The 14,030-nt window shown below is 47.8% G+C and overlaps 1 protein-coding gene across 2 annotated transcripts in view; it reads right to left on the bottom strand.

Moving 5' to 3' along the window:
* LOC110487721 (putative methyltransferase NSUN7) overlaps window positions 1-14,030 on the bottom strand; it is a 38,297-nt gene that overhangs the window by 1,526 nt on the left and 22,741 nt on the right. The window contains exons 9-11 of one of the 2 annotated variants that reach the window (XM_036942855.1): window positions 13,409-13,510; window positions 12,050-12,173; window positions 11,201-11,321 (exon numbers count right to left, since the gene is read on the bottom strand). In XM_036942855.1, coding sequence (XP_036798750.1) covers window positions 11,201-11,321; window positions 12,050-12,173; window positions 13,409-13,510 — 347 coding nt within the window. The remainder of the gene's footprint in view (window positions 1-11,200; window positions 11,322-12,049; window positions 12,174-13,408; window positions 13,511-14,030) is intronic. The other variant, XM_036942856.1, reaches the window with a different exon arrangement.

The raw sequence follows: 14,030 nt of genomic DNA on the forward strand, positions 1-14,030 counted from the left end.
GAGGAGAAGAGAGCAGAGGAGAGGAGAAGAGAGCAGAGGAGAGGAGAAGAGAGCAGAGGAGAGGAGAAGAGAGCAGAGGAGAGAGCAGAGGAGAGGAGAAGAGAGCGGAGAAGAGAGCAGAGGAGAGGAGAAGAGAGCAGAGGAGAGGAGAAGAGAGCAGAGGAGAGGAGAAGATAGCAGAGGAGAGGAGAAGAGAGCGGAGAAGAGAGCAGAGGAGAGGAGAAGAGAGCGGAGAAGAGAGCAGAGGAGAGGAGAAGAGAGCAGAGGAGAGAGCAGAGGAGAGGAGAAGAGAGCGGAGAAGAGAGCAGAGGAGAAGAGAGCAGAGGAGAGGAGAAGAGAGCAGAGGAGAGGAGAAGAGAGCAGAGGAGAGGAGAAGAGAGCAGAGGAGAGAGCAGAGGAGAGGAGAAGAGAGCAGAGAAGAGAGCAGAGGAGAGGAGAAGAGAGGAGAAGAGAGCAGAGGAGAGAGCAGAGGAGAGGAGGAGAGAGCAGAGGAGAGGAGAAGAGAGCGGAGAAGAGAGCAGAGGAGAGGAGAAGAGAGCAGAGGAGAGGAGAAGAGAGCAGAGGAGAGGAGAAGAGAGCAGAGGAGAGGAGAAGAGAGCGGAGAAGAGAGCAGGGAGAGGAGAAGAGAGCAGAGGAGAGAGCAAGAGGAGAGCAGAGCAGAGCAGAGAGGAGAAGAGAGCAGAGGAGAGGAGAAGAGAGCGGAGAAGAGAGCAGAGGAGAGGAGAAGAGAGCAGAGGAGAGAGCAAGAGGAGAGCAGAGCAGAGAGGAGAAGAGAGCAGAGGAGAAGAGAGGAGAGCAGAGGAGAAGAGAGCAGAGAAGAGAGCAGAGGAGAAGAGAGGAGAGCAGAGGAGGAGGAGACAGCAAGAGCAGAGCAGAGGAGAAGAGAGCAGAGCAGAGAAGAGAGCAGAGAGGAGAGGGAGGGACCATGTCCTTTCTTCCTGCTGCAGGGTCACCTGCTGTCACAGCACCTACCCACACAGCTCTCCTCTCCCCACCAACTGAATAATTCACACTTACTGAGAGAAAGGAAGGGTGTGTGGTGTGTGTGTGTGTGTGTGTGTGTGTGTGTGTGTGTGTGTGTGTGTGTGTACATTTGAGTTGTTTTGCAGATGTGTACGGGAGGGTCTTTTGGGGTTGCACTGTGTTGATGCTAACTCACACAGACAGGGGGCGCTGAATTATTCAACAGATTCTCTCCCTCCCCCTCTCCTCCTTTACCTCCCTCTCCCCTCTCCTTCTCTTCTCTCCCTCCTCATCCCTTTAAATCTCACATCCACCCCATCCCCCCTCACTGTTCAAGCCTCTTAAATCATCCTCTCTACCTGGGCACACTGTTAAACTTGTGTGCAGCAACAAACCACAAACACCATCATACACAACATACTCTACCATTCAAAAGTTTGGTGTCACTTAGAAATGGCCTTGTTTTTGAAAGAAAAGCACAAAACACCAGTCTCAACCTCAACAGTGAAGAGGCAACTCCGGGATGCTGGCCTTCTAGGCAGAGTCGCAAAGAAAAAGCCATTACTCAGACTGGCCAATAAAAATAAACGATTAAGATGGGCAAAAGAACACAGACACTGGACAGAGGAACTGCGTCCCGGAGTCGCCTCTTCGCTGTTGACGTTGAGACTGGTGTTTTGCGGGTACTATTTAATGAAGCTGCCAGTTGAGGACTTGTGAGGCGTCTGTTTCTCAAACGAGACACTCTAATGTACTTGTCCTCTTGCTCAGTTGTGCACCGGGGCCTCCCACTCTTTCTATTCTGGTTAGAGACAGTTTGTGCTGTTCTGTGAAGGGAGTAGTACACAGCGTTGAACGAGATTTTCAGTTTCTTGGCAATTTCTCGCATGGAATAGCCTTCATTTCTCAGAACAAGAATAGACTAACGAGTTTTAGAAGAAAGTACTTTGTTTCTGGCCATTTTGAGCCTGTAATCGAACCCACAAATGCTGATGCTCCAGATACTCAACTAGTCTAAAGAAGGCCAGTTTTATTGCTTCTTTAATCAAAACAACAGTTTTCAGTTGTGTTAACATAATTGCAAAAGGGTTTTCTAATGATCAATTGGCCTTTTAAAATGATAAACTTGGATTCGCTAACACAACGTGCCATTGGAACACAGGAGTGATGGTTGCTGATAATGGGCCTCTGTTTGCCTATGTAGATATTCCATAAAAAAATCTGCCGTTTCCAGCTACAACAGTCATTTACAACATTAACAATGTCGACACTGTATTTCTGATCAATTGGATGTTATTTTAAAAACAAGGACATTTCTAAGTGACCCCAAACTTTTGAACGGTGGTGTAGGTCCTAAACAAGTACATTCACCGTACCACAAACTGTTTGTCCCAGTTATGCCATTCTCGCCGCACCTCTGATAACCAGGAAAAATATAAACTCCCACCTCTACTGTGCAATTCTACTTGCCTACTTACAAGCTAAGACAAACACGCACGTGATTCTAAATTCTGCCTGTGTATGACACGACTCTAACCGTCTCTCGATATGGGGACATTTAAAGAGCGCTGCAAATCTGTGATGTGGACAGTCCCACTGCAGGAGTCCAGACACATCACAGTCAACGCTGTGATGGATCACTGGTCACTTTAAATAATGCCACTTTAATAATGTTTACATATCTTACATTACTCATATCATATGTATTTACTGTATTTTATACCATCTACTGCACCTTGCCTATAGCGCTCGGACATCGCTCATCCATCTACTTATATGTACATATTATCATTCACCCCTTTAGATTTGTGTGTATTAGGTAGTTGTTGGGGAATTGTTAGATTACCTGTTAGATATTACGGCACTGTCGGAACTAGAAGCACGAGCATGTCGCTACACTTGCATCAACATCTGCTAGCCCCGCGTATGTGACCAACAACATTTGATTTGATTTGAGTCCCAACACCGAGTTTATGGTCCCTAGCTGTTCGTGTATGAAAACCTCATAAAATGATTTCACCGGGTCCAACCTGACGCCCGCTCCCAGTGAAACTGCATTCCCACACTTATCTAATTGCTATTTTTACGGCGCTTCTCAGAGTGCCACAATAACTTTTGATTAGCTGAGTTTATTAGGGGTGGAAAGAAGCCCGTTTGAGGTGCTATTATAGCCATTTGATGATCTTTTCATCCCTGTCTGTGGAGGTATAAATGTGATGGCTGACAGGGGGGATGAACAGACGCTGTGAAGGACGGAGGGAAAGAGAGAGAGAACTCTTGTCGCACCCTGAGAGAGAGAGAGAGAGAGAGAGAGAGAGAGAGAGAGAGAGAGAGAGAGAGAGAGAGAGAGAGAGAGAGAGAGAGAGAGAGAGAGAGAGAGAGAGAGAGAGAGAGAGAGAGAGAGAGAGAGAGAGAGAGAGAGAGAGAGAGAGAGAGAGAGAGAGAGAGAGAGAGAGAGAGAGAGAGAGAGAGAGAGAGAGAGAGAGAGAGAGAGAGAGAGAGAGAGAGAGAGAGAAAATTGCTTGATAACCCAGTGTGTCATAAACGGTAGAGTAGAGCATGTTTCATCATGTGGAGAAATATCCTTAATGTGGCCATGCTTGGGAATTTGGATTATAGGGGCCTGTTTGGCCGACCGCGGCTCCGTAAGCAGCCAAGCAGCAAGCTAGGTGGGCAGGCAGGAAGCTAGGTGGGCAGGCAGGAAGCTAGGTGGGCAGGCAGGAAGCTAGACTAGCGGTACAGCGGCTGTGGCTCTGTGAAAGTAGCTTCCCCATCATAATTTCTCCACTGCACCACACTTAGCATCTAAAGCCCAGTAAAGCACAGCTCAGCTGCGGTGACTGAAGTCTCACTTAAGACCCACCTACAGAGAGAGAAAGAGGGGAGAAACTGCAGGAGAGAGTGGGATGGAGAGAAACTGCAAACGCGAGAACGAGGGAGAAAGGAATCTGTGAGAGTGGTTAGTGTGAGATAGATCGACATTGCATGAGAGACTACATGAGAGAGAGACCGTAAAACAAAAAGAAAGAGTTCGGTTGACATTGATGTGAAAGAAGAAGACAGGAACAGCATTGAGGGAAAGGGAGAGAGAGAAAATAGATGAGAGACTGAGGAGAACAGAGAGAGAAAGACATCTCCACTCTTCCACATCAACATAGACAGCCAAGTCAATCACCATAATACTCTGGGAAAATATGACAGCATTGAGCTGAATTCCCCCCAAAAATGATGACAGCATTGAACTGAAGTAAGCAGATATCAACATACACTTTCTCTTCCATAGGCTTCTCTGGATGAAAACCTCCTGGCAGTACCATGTCTCTCTCTGTCTCTCTCCTCCATAGCAGCCCTCTTCTTTCATCTCCCTCCTTCCTCCTCTCAACCTCTCGTTCCGGTCACCTTTTCTCAGGCTTGTCTGCTTCCTCTGATACTTTCCTTCGTCCTCCTCCTCCTCTCCAGCTCTACCTTCAAGGCTGTACATGTCTGTCTTCATGACCTCAATGCTGATCTTTTCACCTTCAGATCTTCCTCTTTCTCACTGTCTCTTTTACTCTCTTCTCTCCTTCTTCTACCTCTTCCCTCGCTCCGCACTCTATCTCAGGTAGTAGATGGAAAGAAGTCCTGCCGCCTATTTCTGTGCCCCAACACTCAGTCTTCTTCTAGCCTTCAGTTCTCTCCATCCTCCCCCTCTCTCCCTCTTTCCTTCCTTCTCTCAGAGGTATGACCTAGAACCTGTCACCTTCTCTGCTCTCAGTTTCACCTGATCTCAACTGCAGCTATGCCTTCCCCTCTGTCACGCACACAGAGGCCATGATGTTAGCTTTCTGCTTCCTCCCTCTCTCATTTAAACTGTCTCAACTCTCCCCTTCACCTCACCTCACCTCCTCTCCACTTCACCCCACCCCCTCTCCCCTTCACCTCCTCTCCCCTTCACCTCCTCTCCCCTTCACCTCACCTCCCCTTCACCTCACCTCCTCTCCCCTTCATCTCACCTTCACCTCACCCCCTCTCCCCTTCAACTCACCCCTATCCCCTTCACCTCACCTCCTCTCCCCTTCACCTCACCTCCTCTCCCCTTTACCTCACCTCCTCTCGCCTTCACCTCACCTCCTCTCCCCTTCATCTCCTCTCCCCTTCACCTTACCTCCTCTCCCCTTCACCTCACCTCCTCTCCCCTTCACCTCACCTCCTCTCCCCTTCACCTCACCCCCTCTCCCCTTCACCTCACCCCCTCTCCCCTTCACCCCACCTTCTCTCCCCTTCACCTCACCTCCTCTCCCCTTCAACTCACCCCCTCTCCCCTTCAACTCACCCCCTCTCCCCTTCACCCCACCCCCTCTCCCCTCTCCCCTTCACCTCACCCCCTCTCCCCTTCACCTCACCCCCTCTCCCCTTCACCTCACCCCCTCTCCCCTTCACCTCACCTCCTCTCCCCTTCACCTCACCCCCTCTCCCCTTCACCTCACCTCCTCTCCCCTTCACCTCTCCCCCTCTCCCCTCCACCTCACCTCCTCTCCCCTTCACCTCTCCCCTCTCCCTTTCACCTCACCCTCCTCTCCCCTTCACCTCTCCCCCTCTCCCCTTCACCTCACTTCCTCTCCCCTTCACTTCCTCTCCCCTTCACCTCTCCCCTCTCCCTTTCACCTCACCCTCCTCTCCCCTTCACCTCTCCCCCTCTCCCCTTCACCTCACCCCCTCTCCCCTTCACCTCACTTCCTCTCCCCTTCACTTCCTCTCCCCTTCACCTCACCTCCTCTCCCCTTCACCTTACCCAATCTCCCCTTCACCTCACCCCCTCTCCCCTTCACCCCACCCCCTCTCCCCTTCACCTCACCCCCTCTCCCCTTCACCCCACCCCCTCTCCCCTCTCCCCTTCACCTCACCCCTCTCCCCTTCACCTCACCTCCTCTCCCCTTCCCCTCATCTCACCTTCACCTCACCTCCTCTCCCCTTCACCTCACCAACTCTCCCCTTCACCTCACCTCCTCTCCCCTTCCCCTCATCTCATCTTCAGCTCACCCCCTCTCCCCTTCACCTCACCCCTCTCCCCTTCACCTCAACTCCTCTCCCCTTACCCTCATCTCACCTTCACCTCACCTCACCCCCTCTCCTCTTCACCTCACCCCCTCTCCCCTTCACCTCATCTAATCTCCCCTTCACCTCACCTCATCTCCCCTTCACCCCACCCCCTCGCCCCTTCACCTCACCTCCTCTCCCCTTCCCCTCATCTCACCTTCACCTCACCTCCTCTCCCCTTCACCTCACCCCCTCTCCCCTTCACCTCACCTCCTCTCCCCTTCCCCTCATCTCACCTTCAGCTCACCCCCTCTCCCCTTCACCTCACCCCTCTCCCCTTCCCCTCATCTCACCTTCACCTCACCCCCTCTCCCCTTCACCTCACCCCCTCTCCCCTTCACCTCATCTCCTCTCCCCTTCACCTCACCTCACCTAACCTCACCTCCTCTCCCCTTCACTTCACCTCACCTCCTATCCCCTTCACCTCACCCCCTCTCCCCTTCACCTCACCTCCTCTCCCCTTCCCTTCACCTCACCCCCTCACCTCACCTAACCTCCTCTCCCCTTCCCCTCATCTCACCTTCACCTGACCTCTCCCCTTCCCCTCATCTCACCTTCACCTGACCTCTCCCCTTTACCTCACCCCCTCTCCCCTTCACCTCACCTCACCTCCTCTCCCCTTCACCTCACCTCTCCCCTTCACCTTGCCTCACCTCACCTCTCCCCTACACCTTGCCTCCCCTCACCTCTCCCCTTCACCTCACCTCTCCACTTCCTTCTCCACCCCCTTCCCCTTCATCTCACCTCTCCACTTCCTTCTCTCCCCCCTTCCCCTTCATCTCCGCTCCTCTCTCCTTCAGCCTCCTTTCCACCCGTCAAAAAACATCCAAAATGTTCTAGACTTTGTAAACCTCCAAACTCCTTCAGAAACTCACAAGAGATGACAAGCACGTTCTCCTTTCTGTGTAGCTTTCTTACATGAAGCAGGCTGCCTTTCTCAACCCGACTCTTCTCTGTCTGAATGGTCCCTAAATGTCCTCCCTCCATATTGTCACATCCGTTCTTAGAGACCTCTCTCAATGTTTCTCTGTCTCTCTCTCCATCTTCCTCCCCCCTCCCCCCCCCCCCCCCCCCCCCCACCCCCCCCCCCCCCCCCTCTCAGCTGTGTGGTGCTATTTCTGTGGCCAGATGAATGCATGTGGAGGACGGGGGAGTTCCTCTCTCTCAGACGTGAGCCAGGGATCCGTCAGTGGATGTGTGGAAGGATGTGTACGGCTCAGTACATCACGGGAGGGGGGGGGGGGATCGGGTAAGGGGGAGGAGGGAGGAGTACATCGAGACCCCCGGGGAGGTTACTCATAAACAAACAAGTCTGCAGCCAAAACACATATACAGTGCCTTGCGAAAGTATTCGGCCCCCTTGAACTTTGCGACCTTTTGCCACATTTCAGGCTTCAAACATAAAGATATAAAACTGTATTTTTTTGTGAAGAATCAACAACAAGTGGGACACAATCATGAAGTGGAACGACATTTATTGGATATTTCAAACTTTTTTAACAAATCAAAAACTGAAAAATTGGGCATGCAAAATTATTCAGCCCCCTTAAGTTAATACTTTGTAGCGCCACCTTTTGCTGCAATTACAGCTGTAAGTCGCTTGGGGTATGTCTCTATCAGTTTTGCACATCGAGAGACTGAATTTTTTCCCCATTCCTCCTTGCAAAACAGCTCGAGCTCAGTGAGGTTGGATGGAGAGCATTTGTGAACAGCAGTTTTCAGTTCTTTCCACAGATTCTTGATTGGATTCAGGTCTGGACTTTGACTTGGCCATTCTAACACGTGGATATGTTTATTTTTGAACCATTCCATTGTAGATTTTGCTTTATGTTTTGGATCATTGTCTTGTTGGAAGACAAATCTCCGTCCCAGTCTCAGGTCTTTTGCAGACTCCATCAGGTTTTCTTCCAGAATGGTCCTGTATTTGGCTCCATCCATCTTCCCATCAATTTTAACCATCTTCCCTGTCCCTGCTGAAGAAATGCAGGCCCAAACCATGATGCTGCCACCACCATGTTTGACAGTGGGGATGGTGTGTTCAGCTGTGTTGCTTTTACGCCAAACATAACGTTTTGCATTGTTGCCAAAAAGTTCAATTTTGGTTTCATCTGACCATTCTTCCACATGTTTGGTGTGTCTCCCAGGTGGCTTGTGGCAAACTTTAAACAACACTTTTTATGGATATCTTTAAGAAATGGCTTTCTTGCCACTCTTCCATAAAGGTCAGATTTGTGCAATATACGACTGACTGATTGTTGTCCTATGGACAGAGTCTCCCACCTCAGCTGTAGATCTCTGCAGTTCATCCAGAGTGATCATGGGCCTCTTGGCTGCATCTCTGATCAGTCTTCTCCTTGTATGAGCTGAAAGTTTAGATGGACGGCCAGGTCTTGGTAGATTTGCAGTGGTCTGATACTCCTTCCATTTCAATATTATCGCTTGCACAGTGCTCCTTGGGATGTTTAAAGCTTGGGAAATCTTTTTGTATCCAAATCCGTCTTTAAACTTCTTCACAACAGTATCTCGGACCTGCCTGGTGTGTTCCTTGTTCTTCATGATGCTCTCTGCGCTTTTAACGGACCTCTGAGACTATCACAGTGCAGGTGCATTTATACGGAGACTTGATTACACACAGGTGGATTGTATTTATCATCATTAGTCATTTAGGTCAACATTGGATCATTCAGAGATCCTCACTGAACTTCTGGAGAGAGTTTGCTGCACTGAAAGTAAAGGGGCTGAATAATTTTGCACGCCCAATTTTTCAGTTTTTGATTTGTTAAAAAAGTTTGAAATATCCAATAAATGTCGTTCCACTTCATGATTGTGTCCCATTTGTTGTTGATTCTTCACAAAAAAATACAGTTTTATATCTTTATGTTTGAAGCCTGAAATGTGGCAAAAGTTCGCAAAGTTCAAGGGGGCCGAATACTTTCGCAAGGCACTGTAGCCTCATATACAGACAGTAGCGATAAAAATCAACCCCGAAGTGTTCAGCACTGAGGCTGGACTTTCCCTGTGTCTATAGAGGCTCGGAAGAGTCCACTAGGAGTGGGAGCATTCTAGGAGCATTCTAGGAGCAGAGGGATGTGTTCTGAGCTAAATAAATTTCTCCCAGTGGCTCAGATGGCTGAGGACACTGGTCATACTGCTGATGTAGCATACTGCTGATGATAGTGGTGGGAGAGTTACACTGTTTGACAAACAGCACATTGGGTCTTCTCAGAGGGGAATACACAGTCTAGCTCAGTGGTCACCAACCAGTCGATCGCCAAGGCATTCCAAGTCGATTACCAGACATTTCGATAAAGCCTTGTGATCCTTTCTAATGTTTTAAAATTCATTCTGGGCTGTTGGCGGTAGGTGCACTTGATTCAGAAGTCCTGCGTGCCAGGTAGGCAAATTGTGCCCATTTTGAGTCATATAAGTTGTCTGAAGGAACAAACTCTGCCTACCCGGTGGACCAGGAGAGCTGTGGCTACATCAAGTGTGCCTACCGCGCTGGCCAATCGGAAAGCTCAAATCATCATTCCTACAGCTTCAACGAGCCCACAGCACACTAGTCTACGAAATATTTCAGCATTTTTAAAACCATGACCAGGGAGAGACTGTCATAGAATACAGCAAAGAGCTGCTGTTTATTATGAGTGAGATTTTATTCAGCACTGTCAACCCTGTTTTAATTCTGCATTGTCAATACTGTTTTTATTCTGCACTGTCAACACTGTTTTTATTCTGCACTGTCAACACTGTTTTTATTCAGCACTGTCACAGTTTTTATTCTGCACTGTCAACACAGTTTTTATTCAGCACTGTTTTTATTCAGCACTGCCAACACTGTTTTTATTCAGCACTGTCAACACTGTTTTTATTCATCACTGCCAACACTGTTTTTATTCAGCACTGTCAACACTGTTTTTATTCTGCACTGTCAACACTGTTTTTATTCAACACTGTCAACACAGTTTTTATTCTGCACTGTCAACACAGTTTTTATTCAGCACTGTTTTTATTCAGCACTGCCAACACTGTTTTTATTCAGCACTGTCAACACTGTTTTTATTCATCACTGCCAACACTGTTTTTATTCAGCACTGTCAACACTGTTTTTATTCTGCACTGTCAACACTGTTTTTATTCAACACTGTCAACACAGTTTTTATTCTGCACTGTCAACACTGTTTTTATTCTGCACTGTCAACACTGTTTTTATTCAGCACTGTCACAGTTTTTATTCTGCACTGTCAACACAGTTTTTATTCAGCACTGTTTTTATTCAGCACTGTTTTTATTCAGCACTGTCAACACTGTTTTTATTCAGCACTGTCAACACTTTTTATTCAGCACTGTCAACGCTGGTTTTATTCAGTACTGTCAACACTGTTTTTATTCAGCACTGTCAACACTGTTTTTATTCAGCACTGTCAACACTGTTTTTATTCAGCACTTTTATAAAACCTAACTTTTACTTCTCCCTACTTCCACTCGTGCTTCAGCTGCAATGAATGAGTAGCCAAGTGTATCAATACGCCTGAGTTTGTATTATTGGCAGCTCGTTGTGTTTATTTTAATATCGAGGAATATTTCACTTTCTCTGGTCGTAGGAATAACATGAATTTGTGCATGAGGCAGAAATAATGTGACGGTGTCCCCTCTCTCTGGTCAGTCTCACCGGAGGAAAGGAGAGAGCAGAACTGTGAGAGGCAGACCCTCTGCTGCTTTCTGCCTGAGACTGTCCATCAGATGCAGGTACCATCAGTCCAGTCAAATAAAAAAGCTAATTATTAGCAAATGATTTACATTTATTCTCAGCTGTGCCTCGCAAGTGATACGACAACTGATCTATTTTGTTATCAATTTTTTAAATAAAATATGGCCTGAGAAGAACAGTACTGGCAGGCCAAGCATAGCCAATATGCTGTGATAATGTATTAGACCTACTGCACAAACCTCATTCCTACACAACTGGTTGTATTAGGTTCATGTTACATAGGCATACATTTTTTAAGTTATGTTTTTGTATTTGTTTTTTTTCTAAGCAGTAAATCTCGGCTTGCTTTTTGACTGCGAAAGTGATCTTGACTAAGAAAGGGTTGGTGAATTACAAGTACTGTATCACAACAGGGGTCTCTCTCTCCGTGTCTCTCTCTGTCTGTCTCACCTCTCTGGTGAGTACAGCTAGGAAACAGCCGTTAGTTTCGTCTGAAGGATCCAGTCTGAAGAACGGACACCCTGCTCTCTCCTCAGCTCGGCCCAGAGATGTGGGTAAGGAAGAGCTCGGCCTGGACAACACGCACGCACAGTCACACACAACGCATGCAGCGAGGGATACATGCGCACACACACACACACAGAGTTAATAAATGCACAGAGTTAATAAATGCACAGACAGAGTTAATAAATAATTCACAGGCCACAAGTCAATACAATCCCTACCAATAGTCTTAGGTATAGCTGTTTAAGCCTGGGGCTGTGAAGAACTGTTGTAAAATAGTCTAACTTCAAGAACAATATCCACACAGGGAAAACTACCCACGAGATAACGAGGAAAGAGTTTCTTTGTTTTGGAGCTGATAATGATTTCATCTCTAATGGCAGGCCTTTAGGTCCTACCTGGGGTGCTAAAGTTTGAGAGGGAGGTGAGCCATAGAGAGGGAGAGAGAGGCAGAGAGAGATAGAGAGACAGAGAGGGGGGAAAGGGGGGAGTGGGGTTGAGAGGGGGAGGAAGAGAGCGAAAAAGAAACACAGAGAGAGAGAGAGAGAGAGAGAGACGGAGAGACAGAGAGAGACGGAGAGACAGAGAGAGAGAGAAAGAGAGAGAGAGACAGAGAGAGACACAGAGAGAGAGAGAGAGAGAGAGAGAGAGAGAGAGAGAGAGAGAGAGAAAGAAAGAGAAAGAGCGAGAGAGACAGAGAGAGACAGAGAGAGAGACAGAGAGAGAGACAGAGAGAGAGAGAGAGACAGAGAGACAGAGAGAGAGAGAGAGAGAGAGAGAGAGAAAGAGACTAACCTGAAGGCTTGTAGTTTGGGTCCCTCAGTAGGCCCAGCCTGTTCCAGAGCTCCCCTCACCACCTCTTCATTCTCCTCAGGGTACAAGGAGCAGGTAGAGTACACCACCACCTGCACCTTGGGGACTGGACACAAACGTGCAAACACACAGACACATGCACACACACACACACACACACACACACACACACACACACACACACACACACACACACACACACACTCACGTTAAATAAACACACACCTACAGTATTAGCACACAGCCCCACAAGGCATATCAACACACACACATAAAATAACATATTCAACATGCAAATCAAACATGTTCACACTCACAAAGCACAACCACGAATGAACATCAATGAATATATCTCCAACGAAGCACAGCGGATGACGGCAAAAAGACAGCTAAGCCGACAATTGTTTTTCACATTCCACTGCACACAAATCCTCACTAAGGGGCTTTGAAGCAGAGCATGTATAAATGTTATTTTTCTTTAAACAGTTCACGTATATGAAGCATTTCTCATTTCATTCCCCTGTTGCCTTGCACCAGCTGCTGATTCCAGCCAACCATTTCTTTGGCTGCTTAGACCCCCCCCCCCCCCCCCCCCCCCCCCCCCCCCCCCCCCCCCCCCCCCCCCCCCAAGCTGATTTCTGCTAAGTGAGAACAATAGACTTAGTTAATGAGACCAAATATTTGACCTATGGTAATAAACACAACAGATGTGTGCTGTTACAATATCCAATAAGAAAATACTTGTAAACATCAAAAGAGATGCAGCACCACCAGTCACCGTGCCAACGGGTGGGTCGATAGCCATCTGCCATTCATTAACGGCCCGTTAGAGAGGATCTGCCGCTGCTGGCAAAACCATTTGAGCCCGATCAATGACCGTGTGATTAGAGAAGATGGGTTTCCGTCACACACACACACACACACACACACACACACACACACACACACACACACACACACACACACACACACACACACACACACACACACACACACCCTAGATTAACATGATCCAGCCCACACAGAGTTCATACAATAAGACATGAATAACTGGTTGGGTTTGCTGTGTTTCTTCAACCTGTCTCTTTAGACCAGCCCTGTGTCTGTATGAGGTAAAGTGCACAGCATGGGAAGGTTACTGAGTCGTTGTTTTGTAGCTAACAGTAGTCATGCTGACCAGACCAGGAAACACTCGCATTTCTAATTAAGACTTAGAGCCTCTCAGAGGGGAACTCAGCTCTAATTGCAGATGAGATTAGATCATTTGTGAGAGGGGGGGGGTGTGTGTGTGTACACACACGTAAACACTGTCTCTCTCTCTCTGTACGTTCTCACACTCACACTTCAGGGCATGGATGATGTCTCTCTTCTGCTGGGCCACCAGTGTGTCCAGCTTGGTCTGGGCTATGGAACCCTGGGACAGGTCCTGGAGCAGGTCTGTGTCTGAAACCGAGATGTCTTTACACTTCTGCTCATCTGTAATCTAATTTGGGTTGATTTTGGATTAAGCAGAAGCCAATTCAAGGGTAAACTGTACCTCCGTTCTCCTACAGTTATGAACTCAACAGGGTTGAGGGTATGATTTGAGGTATAGGGGTATATACAGTGAGGGGGGAAAGTATTTGATCTCCTGCTGATTTTGTACGTTTGCCCACTGACAAAGAAATTATCCGTCTATAATTTTAATGATAGGTTCATTAGAAAAGTGAGAGACAGAATAACAACAACAAAAATCCAGAAAAACATATGTTTTGCATTTTAATGAGGGAAATAAGTATTTGACCCCCTCTCAATCAGAAAGATTTCTGGCTCCCAGGTGTCTTTTATACAGGTAACGAGCTGAGATTAGGAGCACACTCTTAAAGGGAGTGCTCCTAACCTCACTTGTTACCTGTATAAAAGACACCTGTCTACAGAAGCAATCAATCAATCAGATTCCAAACTCTCCACCATGGCCATGACC

The sequence above is a fragment of the Oncorhynchus mykiss genome, chromosome 14 (genome assembly GCF_013265735.2).
Source record: "Oncorhynchus mykiss isolate Arlee chromosome 14, USDA_OmykA_1.1, whole genome shotgun sequence".
NCBI lineage: Eukaryota > Metazoa > Chordata > Actinopteri > Salmoniformes > Salmonidae > Oncorhynchus > Oncorhynchus mykiss.